Below are 13,530 nucleotides of genomic sequence, written 5' to 3'. Positions count from 1 at the left end.
ATTGCTAAATTATCAAAACTTTACATCAGCATCATTATGCTTGAACCACTCACATAATTATTTTGATAGTCCAACATAAAATTATTTTCTGATGTGTATCTAAATTTTCAGATACGACAGTAACATTGTTCTTTCCGTGTATTTAAACTTTGCTATGAAGTTTGATAAAAACGGATTATATACTCACTTTGTTACAAGTTTTTGTTGCACTAAACAAACGCGTTGCTGTCAGTTTTAATTACCAAGCCTCTATTTACTTACTTCCCACGACACACTTTTTTAAACATATATTTTAAGGACGTAAAACGTGCTATTAAATGGTGTATTTAAATGGTTCTTACTTAACCCTTAAACACACCGATCTCGTAAAATATGTAAACACATTTTCCAGTCTAGGAGACTTTTTCAACTCTGAGAAATTTATAACTTTGGTTTCAATCAATATTTTTCAACAATCTTTTTTTTTTTCAGATGAAAAATTAGAATCTCAGAAATGTTACTGCACAAGTGGTATTGCCGAAAAATGATTTATTGTGAAGTCATAAAAGAAAAAACCATTAAGCAAAAATGGAAAATTGTTTAAAAATCAATTTTTTCTTTAAAAAATCATTGCTTTGCAACAAAAAACTTTTGAAGACTTTATAACATGGCGTTTTGAAGCTAAAGAGTCATACTTTCAAAAAAAGTCATGCCATTGTTATTCCTATTAAAAAGTAATTATGTAACAAATCAAATATGATAATTTTTTATTAACTCAAGGTGTCTAAAATTAAACATTGATGTGTTTCATGATATATTTCGGACCGTGCGCAGAAGCCGCCTTTTCCACTATATAGCATTCTATCTCTAGACAGAATATATGCGAGTAACATACGCGAACGGACCTGTTTGAACATGTTTTGTCCTTTTTATATAAAATTATTTCCAAAAAAATTTTAGTCGCACACAATGGTAGTCTCACAGATCCCAATAAGTCTTTGCTGCAGTGCCGTTCGAATTCTAGTTGACCAATAAAGTTGATCAAATATATCATTCGAAAAAGGAGATTTCAAACTTTTTTTACCCTCTGGTCCGAACCTCCTACATCTCATTTTATCTTCACACAGCAAGCGTTTGAAACTTTAAATGGGTCTCTCTCACCCTCTTGTGTCTAAGGGTTAGTGCTGGACCTTATTCGGCTCATATATGTATATACGTATATATATAATAACAATTTCTATATAAATTAATATTCATACAAGCCTGGGTAAAAGGTATTCTTCTCTCAAATACAAAATACTGGCAATTTGTACTTGAAATACAAAATACAAATTGCATTTTAAATCGTAAGATTACTAATATTTTGTATTTTGTATTTGAAATGCTATTTGTTTAGCCCTGAAGATACAAATATTATAAATTATATATAGATACAATTTATCAAATGATATTGATGCGAAATATTTTTATTCTTCTTATAATTGTTTTTCTTTAACAGGAGCTGATTACGACTCTGTACATTGGATTCCTAGGCCTTATTTTCAGCAGCTATTTCGTATATCTCGCCGAAAAAGACGCAGTTGGACCGAATGGCAAAACGGACTTCTCGAGTTACGCCGATGCTCTTTGGTGGGGAGTGGTAAGTTTTTTATATCAAAGATCTTTATTTCTTGGTATTGATTATTTTAACAAACTGAAGATTTGCGAATTAATATTTTTCGATGTTAAATCTTATCGAATTAAATTTGATTTCTTTGTTCGAATTGAATAATCGAATCAATAATATTTTACCCGAAGCGAATTGAATCGTTGAAATAAAACAATACTTTTAATATATTTTGAATTAATAACATAATTATTATTACATTAAATTTTAATATACAGATAAACAAATTTTTATGTAAGAAAAATTTATTAATAATATTGATTACATTGTAAATTATTTTAAATATGATTTTATAGAATTGCTAATATATGTGGTTTGTACTTGAACCTCTTAAATTTGAATAGTTTAGATTCGAATCACAGAAACTCAAATTTAAATTGAATAAAATTTTAATTAATTTGACTCAATTCAATTCCAATAGTTCGCATATATTTATTATTAATTTTACATATTATTTCCTTTTGCATTTTTTAATTATAAATCTTTTTCTCTATACGTAGACCAAATTATTCCTATTTTGTTGCAACTGTAAATCTATATGTATTTTTTTCGACTTTGATCATTGAAAAAGTTGATGTAATCAGATTTTAGAACTTGTTTGGATTATCACAAGTATAACAAAATGCAGTTTAATAATTAGAGAGCTTGAAAGTAAGAACAAATTCAATAAAATTAAACAGTTAAATTAATTTTATGAAAGAAAGCAACTTGAAAACTAATGCATGATTAATTAATTGAAAAAAATTGTAAAAAATTTCGAGAATAATTGCGGAAGCAATCACTTTGTAATTTACATGTAACGATATATTTGAAAGAAGTATCGGTATCGATGCAAATAGTTGGAATTGTAACTTTACGCAGGCAACACAAATTACTTATTGGGGCATAATATATGGTAATTAATAGGTTTAATTAGTTGCATTTCGCGGGTCAAACCATTCACAAAGCAGATGTCATGCGGCATAATTCTTCTAATACACACAAATTTGTTAGAAGTTATCATTAGAAAATTCCATATCATTGGAAGCATCGGGCGTATGAAAATGAAATAATTCCGTATACATCAACAAAGGTGACGTCGCCATTTATGAGTCTAGTCTTAATTATGGATTAAATTTACAAAATTAAATGCTTTATATATTCATTAATAAAAGTAGACATACATGTATATTTATCAATAAAACTATAAAAGATTTTTTGCATTTGTTAATTTTTTTTATAATTATTACAATATGAAATTCTTTCCTCATCACTGTTAATATTTAAGAAAAAAAAACCGAATGTTACCTGTAATAACTTTTTTACTAACATCTCAAAATCTTTATGGACAAATATTACTGGACAAACAAAAAACTATTGAAACTTATAACATATAATAATGGATTTGAATGATTTTTCAATAATTTTCAATAGTTATTTCGCGAGTCCAATAGTATTTTTTCATAAAAGATATCTGTAATAACTTCTTGAATTAATGATACACTCTTTTAGATTATATTTATAATAATATACTAAACAAACATAATATACATTAAGAATGTACATTAATATGCGTTAATGCACATTATGCACATTATGCCCATGATTGGGATTTACCAATATGTGAATATTTTAAAATATTTTTCTAAAATTCATAATGGATTTATTGAATTTATAATCTTTCTTCGAAATTATAATATTTGCTGCTTACATTGACATTAATAATATTTTTAAATGTTTAATCAAGAATTTACACGAATTAATAAAACTTTAAATGACCCATAATTAGGATCATCAGCTGTTTCATGTTTCCCGGTGTTACAGATCACAGTAACAACGATAGGTTACGGTGATACGGTTCCGCAAACATGGATGGGGAAAATAGTGGCCTCGTGTTTCAGTGTGTTCGCCATATCTTTTTTCGCACTTCCAGCTGTAAGTATATTATAATAAAAAAATAAAAAATTTGACTTTTTTTACAATATACCGATGGCACATATTCGCTTTTACCGATAAAAGCGCTTTCATGCACATAGTAAACTATATAACTAACATCTTCCACTTACTTCTTGTTTATAGACTTTTTTTTTAATATACTCGTACATAGAGGAGAAGATGATATTATGGTTATCCATTTACATTTACAATAACTTTGTTAATAATCAATGTTTTAAATTGAAAACTTAACGGTTATATCATTAAAATGTTCTGAAGTAAATTCTACTCTGAAATTAAATTATAACAAATTTATTATATTAAATCTTATTTATAAAAATGTTGCTATATTGTATAATACATTGAAGAAAAACAGAGGTGATAATACGACCCACCATAGAAATAAATAAAATAAATTATAGTTTTAATTTAAAAAACACAGTGTTTTGTTGTGAAATTATATAATTATTTAAAGAGATAATATATATGCTAAATATAAAATGTGCAAATGTATGTCCACATAAGACTTTCGCACATAGACTGCACATAATAAATGTAATGTAAATTGTAAGTTAGCAATAAAGCTACAATGAATTTATTGAACAACTACTTCGATAAGAAAACTATGAGAAAGAGATCGTATTAGACTTTAATGCGCATAAAGATCATATTAGCAAAATTTATTGTTATTATTTAACTCGAAATCTACACAGCCGAATATAAACCCAGGCAAAAATGGTTCCTCGAAACGATGTCGTTTCGACATCGTTAAGATCGATTCAAAACTTACGTCGAAATTACAACATTTTCGAGTAACCAAAAGTTGCGTAGAAGTCTCATATATTTTTTATTTTTGAAATATATATGTAATAAATAAATTTTATATTTAAAAAAATATTTGTTCAAAGATCAAATCGATATCGATTCGATGAAGCGATGATGTAAGAGCAAAATTACTAATTGCATTTCTATTTTTGCATCATCTATTTTTATCATTTATTACATGAAAACAAATAAAATGATTTCCGCATGTAATGATTTGTAGAATCAACGTTATTCGACATCAATTTGAAAACAATAATTATTGGTTATCTGAACTTTTTTTCAGAATTTTTATAGAAATTTGACCGTTTCAGAAATATTGAGAAATTTATATTTTTTTCTCAGAAATTTTATATATACATGTATATTTCAATATATTCTAAGGTTCACATTATAAAAAATCTGACAAATGTTTCAAAAAATATGTTATACAAAAAATTAGAACAATTCTAAGAAAAGATTTTTTTATTCATTCTTTATGTGTTAAAAAAATAATTTTCAATAATTATTTTAAGAAGCGAAAATTGCTTTTATTTTTAAACATAAAAATTAAGCGATTTTCTAAAAAAATAAATTTAATTGAAAACTTTATTATCTTAAATGAACAAAAATAAAAAAGAATACCTTCAACAATAATTTTAACTTGAACCAATATCGAAACGATCTCGATTTTTTAATCATTTTATCTAGTTCTTAATTCTTTAAAAAGAGAAAAAGTAAACTATTTTTTTGTTTCTGACGGGATGTTCTAGGAAAACATGAAAATAGCTCCTCGAAACGATGTCGTTTCGATGTTGAATGAAAGTCGAAAATTACTCAAAATTGGAATTAAAAATCCATCGAAATTAACAATTTTCGACTTGTATTTTTGACATCAAAACGACCTTGTTTCGAGGAACTATTTCTGACTGGGAAAAATTAAATAATAAAAAGATACTTGAGTGTACACACATTTTTGTGACAATACGCTTAAGTTTAAAAAGAATGAAGAGGTATGTAATTTTCAAGGTAATTAAAATAAGCCTTAAAAAGTTTCAAAATGCTCGAAAGTAAAAGAAAATGCCTTATAACAAATGTCGTTTACTACGTATTGGCGTATTAGCATTACATAATGGGTAATGGCAGGTTGCTAAACATTTTATGATTCTATAAATAATTACGTCACGTAATAACGGAGATAATATAAATGGCATAATACCTACACAGCCCACCACTTTTTCCTCTCTTTTTCAAATTAGTCTCTGGTAGCCAACATCTTTGCAACTAAAAATCTCAAATGCAAATTTCGTTCTTTCAAAATGTCTTGATAAACAATACGTTATACTGCTAATATTTATTTTTTTTCTCGATTTCAATTTTTAAGAATTCTATTTCAGATCGCTTGTAACTAGGAAACTACAAGTTTCACACATGATATTTTTATAAAAGAAATATGGATCTGAAGAACACGAAGTTGAATTTTTGTATTTGTAGTGGAATCGTCTGTCTCTGCACGAGAAATCCAAACAATCGCGCATGACAGGGGACCATTTTCGTACCTCGTGAACCAATGTTTTCGCATTTCTTTTTCAGGGTATCCTGGGTTCCGGCTTTGCGTTGAAAGTGCAGCAGAAGCAACGGCAGAAGCATTTCAATCGGCAAATACCGGCAGCCGCGATGTTGATACAGTGTCTGTGGAGGTGTTACGCCGCTGACAAGGCCATCAACAGCGTCGCTACGTGGAATATCTACATCAAGGATCCAGCGCCGGCCGGCCAGCCCTCGACGCCCTTGGGCAAGGTAACGTTTCCTATTTGCGTTCATGTTAGCGAGAACCGGAGCGCAGTAGCCATATTTAGCTATTGACTGTTGATGTTCTTAGCTGCTTACACAAGGTTACACAACACTGTTCAACTTTTAATTGACCGCGCCGTGAGCGATTAGGGTAAATGTCTCAATGACTGAATATGTCTCTATATTTATACTGAAATTTATTATTATTCATCTTAAATGTGTTTTTATAATATTAACATTTAATTGTAATCTTTAAATAAGATATACATTTGGTAGATTTTCACGTAATGTCAGTAATATTACAGTAATATTACAATATTGCAGCAAGATTAAAATTACAATTAAATATTATAGAAATTTTACAGAAATATTACAACATATTGTGACATGTGATTTGAAATATTATTATACGCATATTACAATATCGCAGAATATTACGTGGCACAATCGACAAATAAATGTGCCGATGTTCTTTAAGGTGTCTCTAATCAAGAAACACCTTAAAACTACATTGAATAAATTAAAAGACGCAGGGATATGAGATTTCTTAGCTATGTTCTAATAATGATAAAATGATGCTTTTAACGATAAGCTTTGAAAATTAAGCTTTGAAAGAAAAGTAATTAAGTTGTATACGATAATAACTATAACATATTTGTAATATAGAAATAATAAAATGATTTAATTCTTCGCAATGTTACATGAATATTAGATGTTGTATTGCATTTGTGATAAGCCATTATTATTATTTATTTTGACGGATTTAATATTTTAATATTACGGTTATATCTTGGTAATATTTTAAGAATATCCATGCGATATCTCATTGTAACATTGCTGTGAAAAAAATAATATTGCTATATGATATTGCTGCTATATTACGAGTTATTTTAAATATTATAAAAGTTAATGCAAACAAAATAAATTTCTTATACAAAAAAATTGGAGATCATATTTTGATGATATTCATATGAAACATGTACTTGGTACAAAAGATACAAGATGTTTCTTTTTTTATAAACAATATAATTAAAAAACAAGAAGCAAAACATTAAGAGCAATCCTCGAAGAGTGTTTAGGACAAACATTTTAGAAGCAAGCGTTTTAGATTGTCCGTATATTAACTTATTCAGCTGCTTTAGAAGTTTTTATTACTTTTGGAAAAATTTTGAATTTCTTCGTATTTTTGTATATTAATAATAACCCTTTATGTTTTGTATTTCAGTTAATTGTTTAATTAGATCATTTTACATTGTAAAATTTTATAAAAATTCAATATTAGCTTTGCATAGTTATACATCTGGTTTTTGAGACATTTACCTTATTGTGCCGCGCTGCCCGTCGAGACGAATGCTAATCCGTCGCGAATTTCGTGATCACCCTATTGAAACACGCGAAAATTGTACTTCTTTTCCTCCTCCTTTCCTTGTAATCTTATTCGATCAATGCGCGTGCACACGCGCAGCCGAACACATTAAGGGATCTAGGATTACCCGTGATATCATGTCCGAATTAATTGCTGCCAAGATCTTTCGACTTTTATCGCTATTGCATTTCCACGCGCGACCAGGATTGTCGACTAATACCGTTGAGTCGCGAGGGACTTGGTCGTGCTCTAAGCGGATTGAGAGAAATCAAATTTGCCTTATGTCGATTTGTCGCGCGAAGTAACTCGGAAGGCTAATATCGTGTGAGGCGATTATTCAATCAAAATTAGTAACTAATAATGTAAATTATCGAGTATTTCAATCAAAGCAAATTTCAATCAAGCAAATAAATTAGTTCTTACGCTTCTCGGATCTAAATAATTCTTTGATAAATTGAACGAATCTCAATGTGATAGAGATCTTTCATTTTTTCATTAAAAGTACAAAAATAATTGATTATAATCAGTGTTGCACATAGATAACTTAAAATTATCGGGATAAAGATAAAATAAATTACATGTAAATGTATCTTGCATGAGATAAGAATGATTTACTTTTAATTTATCTACATAAAAGACGAAAAAAGAATATTTTATCTAGATAATTTTTAGATAATATTACTACTGAGCAAAACATTTTAAGATGTGAAAACAATATGTTTATAATTTTATCTCTAAATCTTTATTTCTTAAAAGTTAAATTTTTTCAAATAACTTAATTTGATAAAAAATATTTGAATATGAATTAATTACGCAAATAGAAATCAAAGTTAAAAAGTAGAAGATATAATACACATGATACATTAATTCACAAAATTCTTTGTAAAAGTTTTTGAATTTATAGTTTTGGGACAATTTTTATATTGAATTATGACTATCTCCATGCAATCTGGACCAATCTAGACTGCGTTCCAATATACACTGTCTTTATTAAAAATCTATAATTCGCCTCAGGTATTATTATAGATTTTCAGTACTAGTAGTGAATTTCGGAACCTTGTTGTCATTATGAAAAATTCCCTTAGAATAAATGGTAACTTTGAGATAGAGTCTCTAAGGACAATATTTCTCATTCTTCTTTTCGTTCATTATTTTTTAGATTTTGACAATTAGAGAAGGATAATACTTTCAAGCAGAAGATGAAAATTATATACATTATAATAATTTAAATGAAGACAAGATAAAGCCATTTCTTTATCTAGATAATTATCTAAATAATTGTATATAGATAGCGGCAAACACTGATTATAATTAATATTTACTTTATTAATTAGTTTTAATTTACATAAGTAGATCATGCCAATTCAAATTTATCTTAAATACATTGAGATATCGGAAACTGTTAAGTGAAAATGAGATCCATATTTGTTAAATAAAATTAAGACTTCTGAGTTTCACGCAATATAAGATTCGCGAGCAAATTCCGCCGCCTAATGTTAATTTCCACTAATTATTTACTGCTGTAGTGAATCCCACTATCATGTAACAATATTAATTATGACGGGCATATATTTTTACAATATTTATACTTATCCGATGATAATTTGGCAGTGGATGATTACAAGCGGAGAATTTCGAATTTTTTTGCTCGATGTTCTCAATGTGCCGTTATTTTAATTGCCGAAATCCTAACGATTCTGTTTTCTCCTTTATATTGCTAGTCACACGTGTGTTTATGTAATTAAAGATACACTAGAGGCTTTCTATATATTATCCCCCCTCCCCTTTACATACGAGATAATGAGAGTTGCACTTTCGTTTTCCATTAGTCCAATTTGGTTTTATTGCGGTCCTTATCGCGGACAATCTGTTCTTAACTGTTTGTTAATGGACTGCTTTTTTTCTTTTGAATATGTATACAGTGTGTTTTATATATATTTTATGTGATACACAGTCGATTATGTTGAAAAGAAAGCATTTTTAAAGAAAACGTATCATACAAAAGTTATATAGTTTAGGGAAAAGTAATGATACAGTTAATTTAAAAAAAAAGTTAAATTTTTGAGATTACGTGAAGGTTATTGTCATTTTTCAAATGGAATTTGTAATATTTTTTACATAATATAATTCTTCTAATTATTCTGTATATTGAAGCATCGAAATATCAATATCTTACGAGATATTTTATATTTTATTCTCACATATTTGTTATAAAATCTATAATATCTTGTAAACTATTAATTGTATATTATATATTTTATATACAAAATAATCAAATGTATTATTTAGTTATCATTAAAAGAAACGTACGGTTGCTTTTCAAGAAAAAGATGAAATATTTTCTCAATCAATTTTTTTCACAAATTAATTTTACCATTTTATTTATTTCTTTTAAGATCATATAATTTTTCTGAAGCATTTTCCCGAAAAAATTTTTTCAAAATGATCGACTGTATATGTTACTTAACCCTTTATTGCACGTTTTTTTTCTTGTGAATATAATTTTGTGAAACTTGTTATCCAGGTGTTGTTCAGGTCGCCGAGTATGAAACTGATGTGAAAAATTTAAAATATCCAATGATAAATGTAGAAAATATCTTTTTAAAAGGAAAGGGATCTGCTTGAAAAAGGTTACGGAGAGGAGGGAGGGTTTGGTGTCTCAAACTAGAAATTTGAAACACCGAAATAAATAGTTCCTAATGGCTGACATAGGGGATATGTCTAAAAGAACTTTTTCAAAAAGTTGTTGCTAGTAATTTTTAAACGAATCCGAGCAAGTTTGAAAATTATGTTTATCACAGATCCGCGTATATATTTATTAATAATAATAAAAAAGATCCATGTAAAACATGGTTCTGAAATTGATTTATTAGTTTGAGGAACCTTTTTGCAATTCAGTAGTACCAAACATGGAAAGGAATACGTGAAACAATTTATTGAATAAACAGATTTGATAGGTGTTGCTACCAGAGCAACACTATGCAACAAAGGGTTCAAATAAAACATCCTGTATATATACTTTGATGGTTTATTATAATTTGGATAATTTATTAATTTATCGTTTATTAGTTGGAATGCTGAGCATTTGAAATGTTTGCAGACATTTATTGGGGTACTTTCACATGTGTGTTTTACAACCGTTTTCCAAATGTAATCCTTTTTAGATAATATTATTGCAGTTTCATGAAATGCCAGTCAGCAACCTGTTTACATTCGCACAATCACGCATTCAGACATTATAATTTTATCTGTATTTTTTTTTTACAATTATCTCAATTGCAAACGTTATTGTTTGAATAGTGCGTCAACTGGCTCTTGTCATGTTACGTAAATACAAATTTCATGAAAAGTCAGTCAACGAATTTATCAGTATTTTTTCGTAATATCTTTTTTTATATTTTAAACATTATCACTTGAAAATAATAGTTGTCATGCTCAAATAAATTGCTTTTGAACACGGATCAAATAACGGACGCATCAGTTTTCGAATTGCGATTGATCTTTCAGTGCGGGGGATGAGCTGTGTTTGATTTATACAGCTTTTGATTTTTATTGATATGACCATTGTATTATTATATCCGCGTATTAATCATTATAAAAATTGCATCAATGGGAAATTGGTCAATAGGAAGATGTATGTACATTCGAAATATTTATTTTTACAACCATTTACAACTATTACGGCATCAAGGGGTATAGATTGTGTCGGATTGTGCTCGAAAATCTTTGACAATTTTCTGTGACAGACTAAATAAGTGTACTAAATACGAAAGTGAAGTTTGGAGGAATATTTATACGACGTACAAAGAGTAAAATGATATATTTTTTATTAACAAATACTTACTGTAATATAAATATATAACTGAAATGATTTTTGTTTTTTTTCTCGTGACCATTGTTTCGCAATGACATAACATTTTGAGAGAAGAAGGTTGCGGTTACTATAATTTAACTCTGATTCATAGTCATTTTTGATGTTGCCTATATGTTTGTAGTTGTTTTACTTATGCAAATTATATTATTAATTATCATTCCTGTGTAAATAATAAGTGAATGTTAAAAGAAGTTATATTTAATGGCTCTTCTCTTTATATCACGTAATTGAGATTGCACTTACCACATAGAAAAGTTTATTTTATTTTTGCCATCTCTATCTTGATACTATGATTTTAATATTTGGAATTATCGTAATTTATAACACTGACTTTTTTCATAGTTAACGGAACTATAGAAACGGAATGTTATCACTGACATTATGGTAATCATAACTATAAAAATAGAGTTCCTAATAATAATTATTTTGCCATATAATTAAACACAAATAAACAAGCTCTTAGTACGGTTCTTAGTAGTCCAATTACGACGACTTCTAACTAAAAATCGTTAGGAGGTTTGTTGCTATTGAGCGGACACTTCTACAAAATAGATCGAGTCAGAATTAACAAAATGTGATAGCTAAATGTGATTAAAACAAAACCAAAATGTTTTCAGTTGGAAAAATTGAGTTTATAGTCATTTTGTTGATTACATTTGATTATTATTCTTTGTGTTGTAGAAATATCTCTCAAACTTCATTTTTTTTTACATTTATCAAGTTACAAAGTTGTTAAAAGCAAATACGATTTTCGAGGAGTTTATCTCTTTAGCTTCTTTAATCTGATGGTAAATTTGAATTTTCAAAGGAATTTGCAAAAGAAAAACCAAGAATCAAAAGACGAGATGAAGGAATAAATTAGTCAATCGGCACATTTCGCGTTACGCTCGATTAACATAAAGCGGTCGCATTTGTAGGAACGGCATCTCCATTTTGCATCTGCTGCCAAAATTTTCAAATTCCGTTTCTCTGAAAACCCGCGTTACATACCCCGTGTCTATTCGCGCGTGTACCGATTTTATGATGATTGAGATAATAAGAACGCTCAGTGATAATTTAACGATGATAAAATGTACCTTAAATATATTTCAGTTGATTTGTGTAAAGAAGATGGTATGTAAATGATTTATATTTATTTCCATTTTTACTCTCTTTTGCATGTTTATTTTTTTTCCAAACTTTTTTTATCACGTTTCTTTATCACGTTTCTGTTACACGACATGAAACGTCCTATCTTTTATATTATACTGTGTGATCGGGATCACTGTACTCACTGTGTCTGCTGAATGTATAATATATGCGCATTGAAAGACATATATTCAACGTAAATCACAAGAACTGTACTTTCTCGCCGCATGCTTAATTATGAGGATGGTCAATTTTAAATCTGAGCCTTTACGCAAATGCGGACGCGTTTAGCATTTAATTCTCAGAACGTAATACGCTTTATAAGACTGCTGTCCAAACAATAGTTAAAAATAATTCTCAACTTTTCTTATCTCAACAAATCAATTTTCTTATTAAAAAATATATATTCATTTTTTTAATTAGTTATGTTATCGCGGATAGTTTAGGATTAAAAATTTCTACCACACTTTTTTGTGAGCATAAAATAATAGAAAAAATTCAAGCGGCAAAAGTGATATTATTCTAACGGTAAAAATAATTGTATCGTGTCTCGAGGTTTAAATTTAACCCTCAGAATATGATGCCGATTTACATGACTGTCGTCCAAATAATATCTAAAAATAATTATCACTTTCTTATCTTAATCATTTTCCTATTAAAAAATATTTTTTTATTTTCATTAGTTACATTATCTACAGTTTAGGATTAAAAATTAAAATTTCTACTGCTTCCTTCTGAACGTGCAATAGCTGAAAAAAATTCAAGCAGATTTAATTGTATTATTCAGACGGCAAAAAAATTATATTATGTCTCGAGAATTAAATATAATCCTTAGATTGCCTTATAATATAATAGCGATTTCAATAACTGTCGTCCAAATAATATCTAAAAATAATTATTAGTCTCCTTATCTTAACAAATTAATTTTTTATTGAAAAATAATTTTTTATTTTTATTTGCTACATTATCCTGGGTAGGATTAAATAAAAATTTAGAATTAAAATACAA

At 28.1% G+C, this 13,530-nt stretch overlaps 1 protein-coding gene across 8 annotated transcripts in view; it reads left to right on the top strand.

The window, feature by feature from the left end:
• Positions 1 to 13,530, top strand: part of LOC105202915 (potassium voltage-gated channel subfamily KQT member 1) — a 91,270-nt gene that overhangs the window by 45,588 nt on the left and 32,152 nt on the right. For 5 of the 8 annotated variants that reach the window (XM_039449670.1, XM_039449664.1, XM_039449663.1 and 2 more), the window contains 4 exons: positions 1,478 to 1,618; positions 3,449 to 3,559; positions 5,954 to 6,160; positions 12,487 to 12,507. In XM_039449670.1, coding sequence (XP_039305604.1) covers positions 1,478 to 1,618; positions 3,449 to 3,559; positions 5,954 to 6,160; positions 12,487 to 12,507 — 480 coding nt within the window. The remainder of the gene's footprint in view (positions 1 to 1,477; positions 1,619 to 3,448; positions 3,560 to 5,953; positions 6,161 to 12,486; positions 12,508 to 13,530) is intronic. The other 3 variants (XM_039449668.1, XM_039449667.1, XM_039449669.1) reach the window with 1 other exon arrangement.

The sequence above is a fragment of the Solenopsis invicta genome, chromosome 5 (genome assembly GCF_016802725.1).
Source record: "Solenopsis invicta isolate M01_SB chromosome 5, UNIL_Sinv_3.0, whole genome shotgun sequence".
In the NCBI taxonomy this organism is placed as follows: Eukaryota; Metazoa; Arthropoda; class Insecta; order Hymenoptera; family Formicidae; genus Solenopsis; species Solenopsis invicta.
This window is presented reverse-complemented; position numbering and strand designations above follow the sequence as displayed.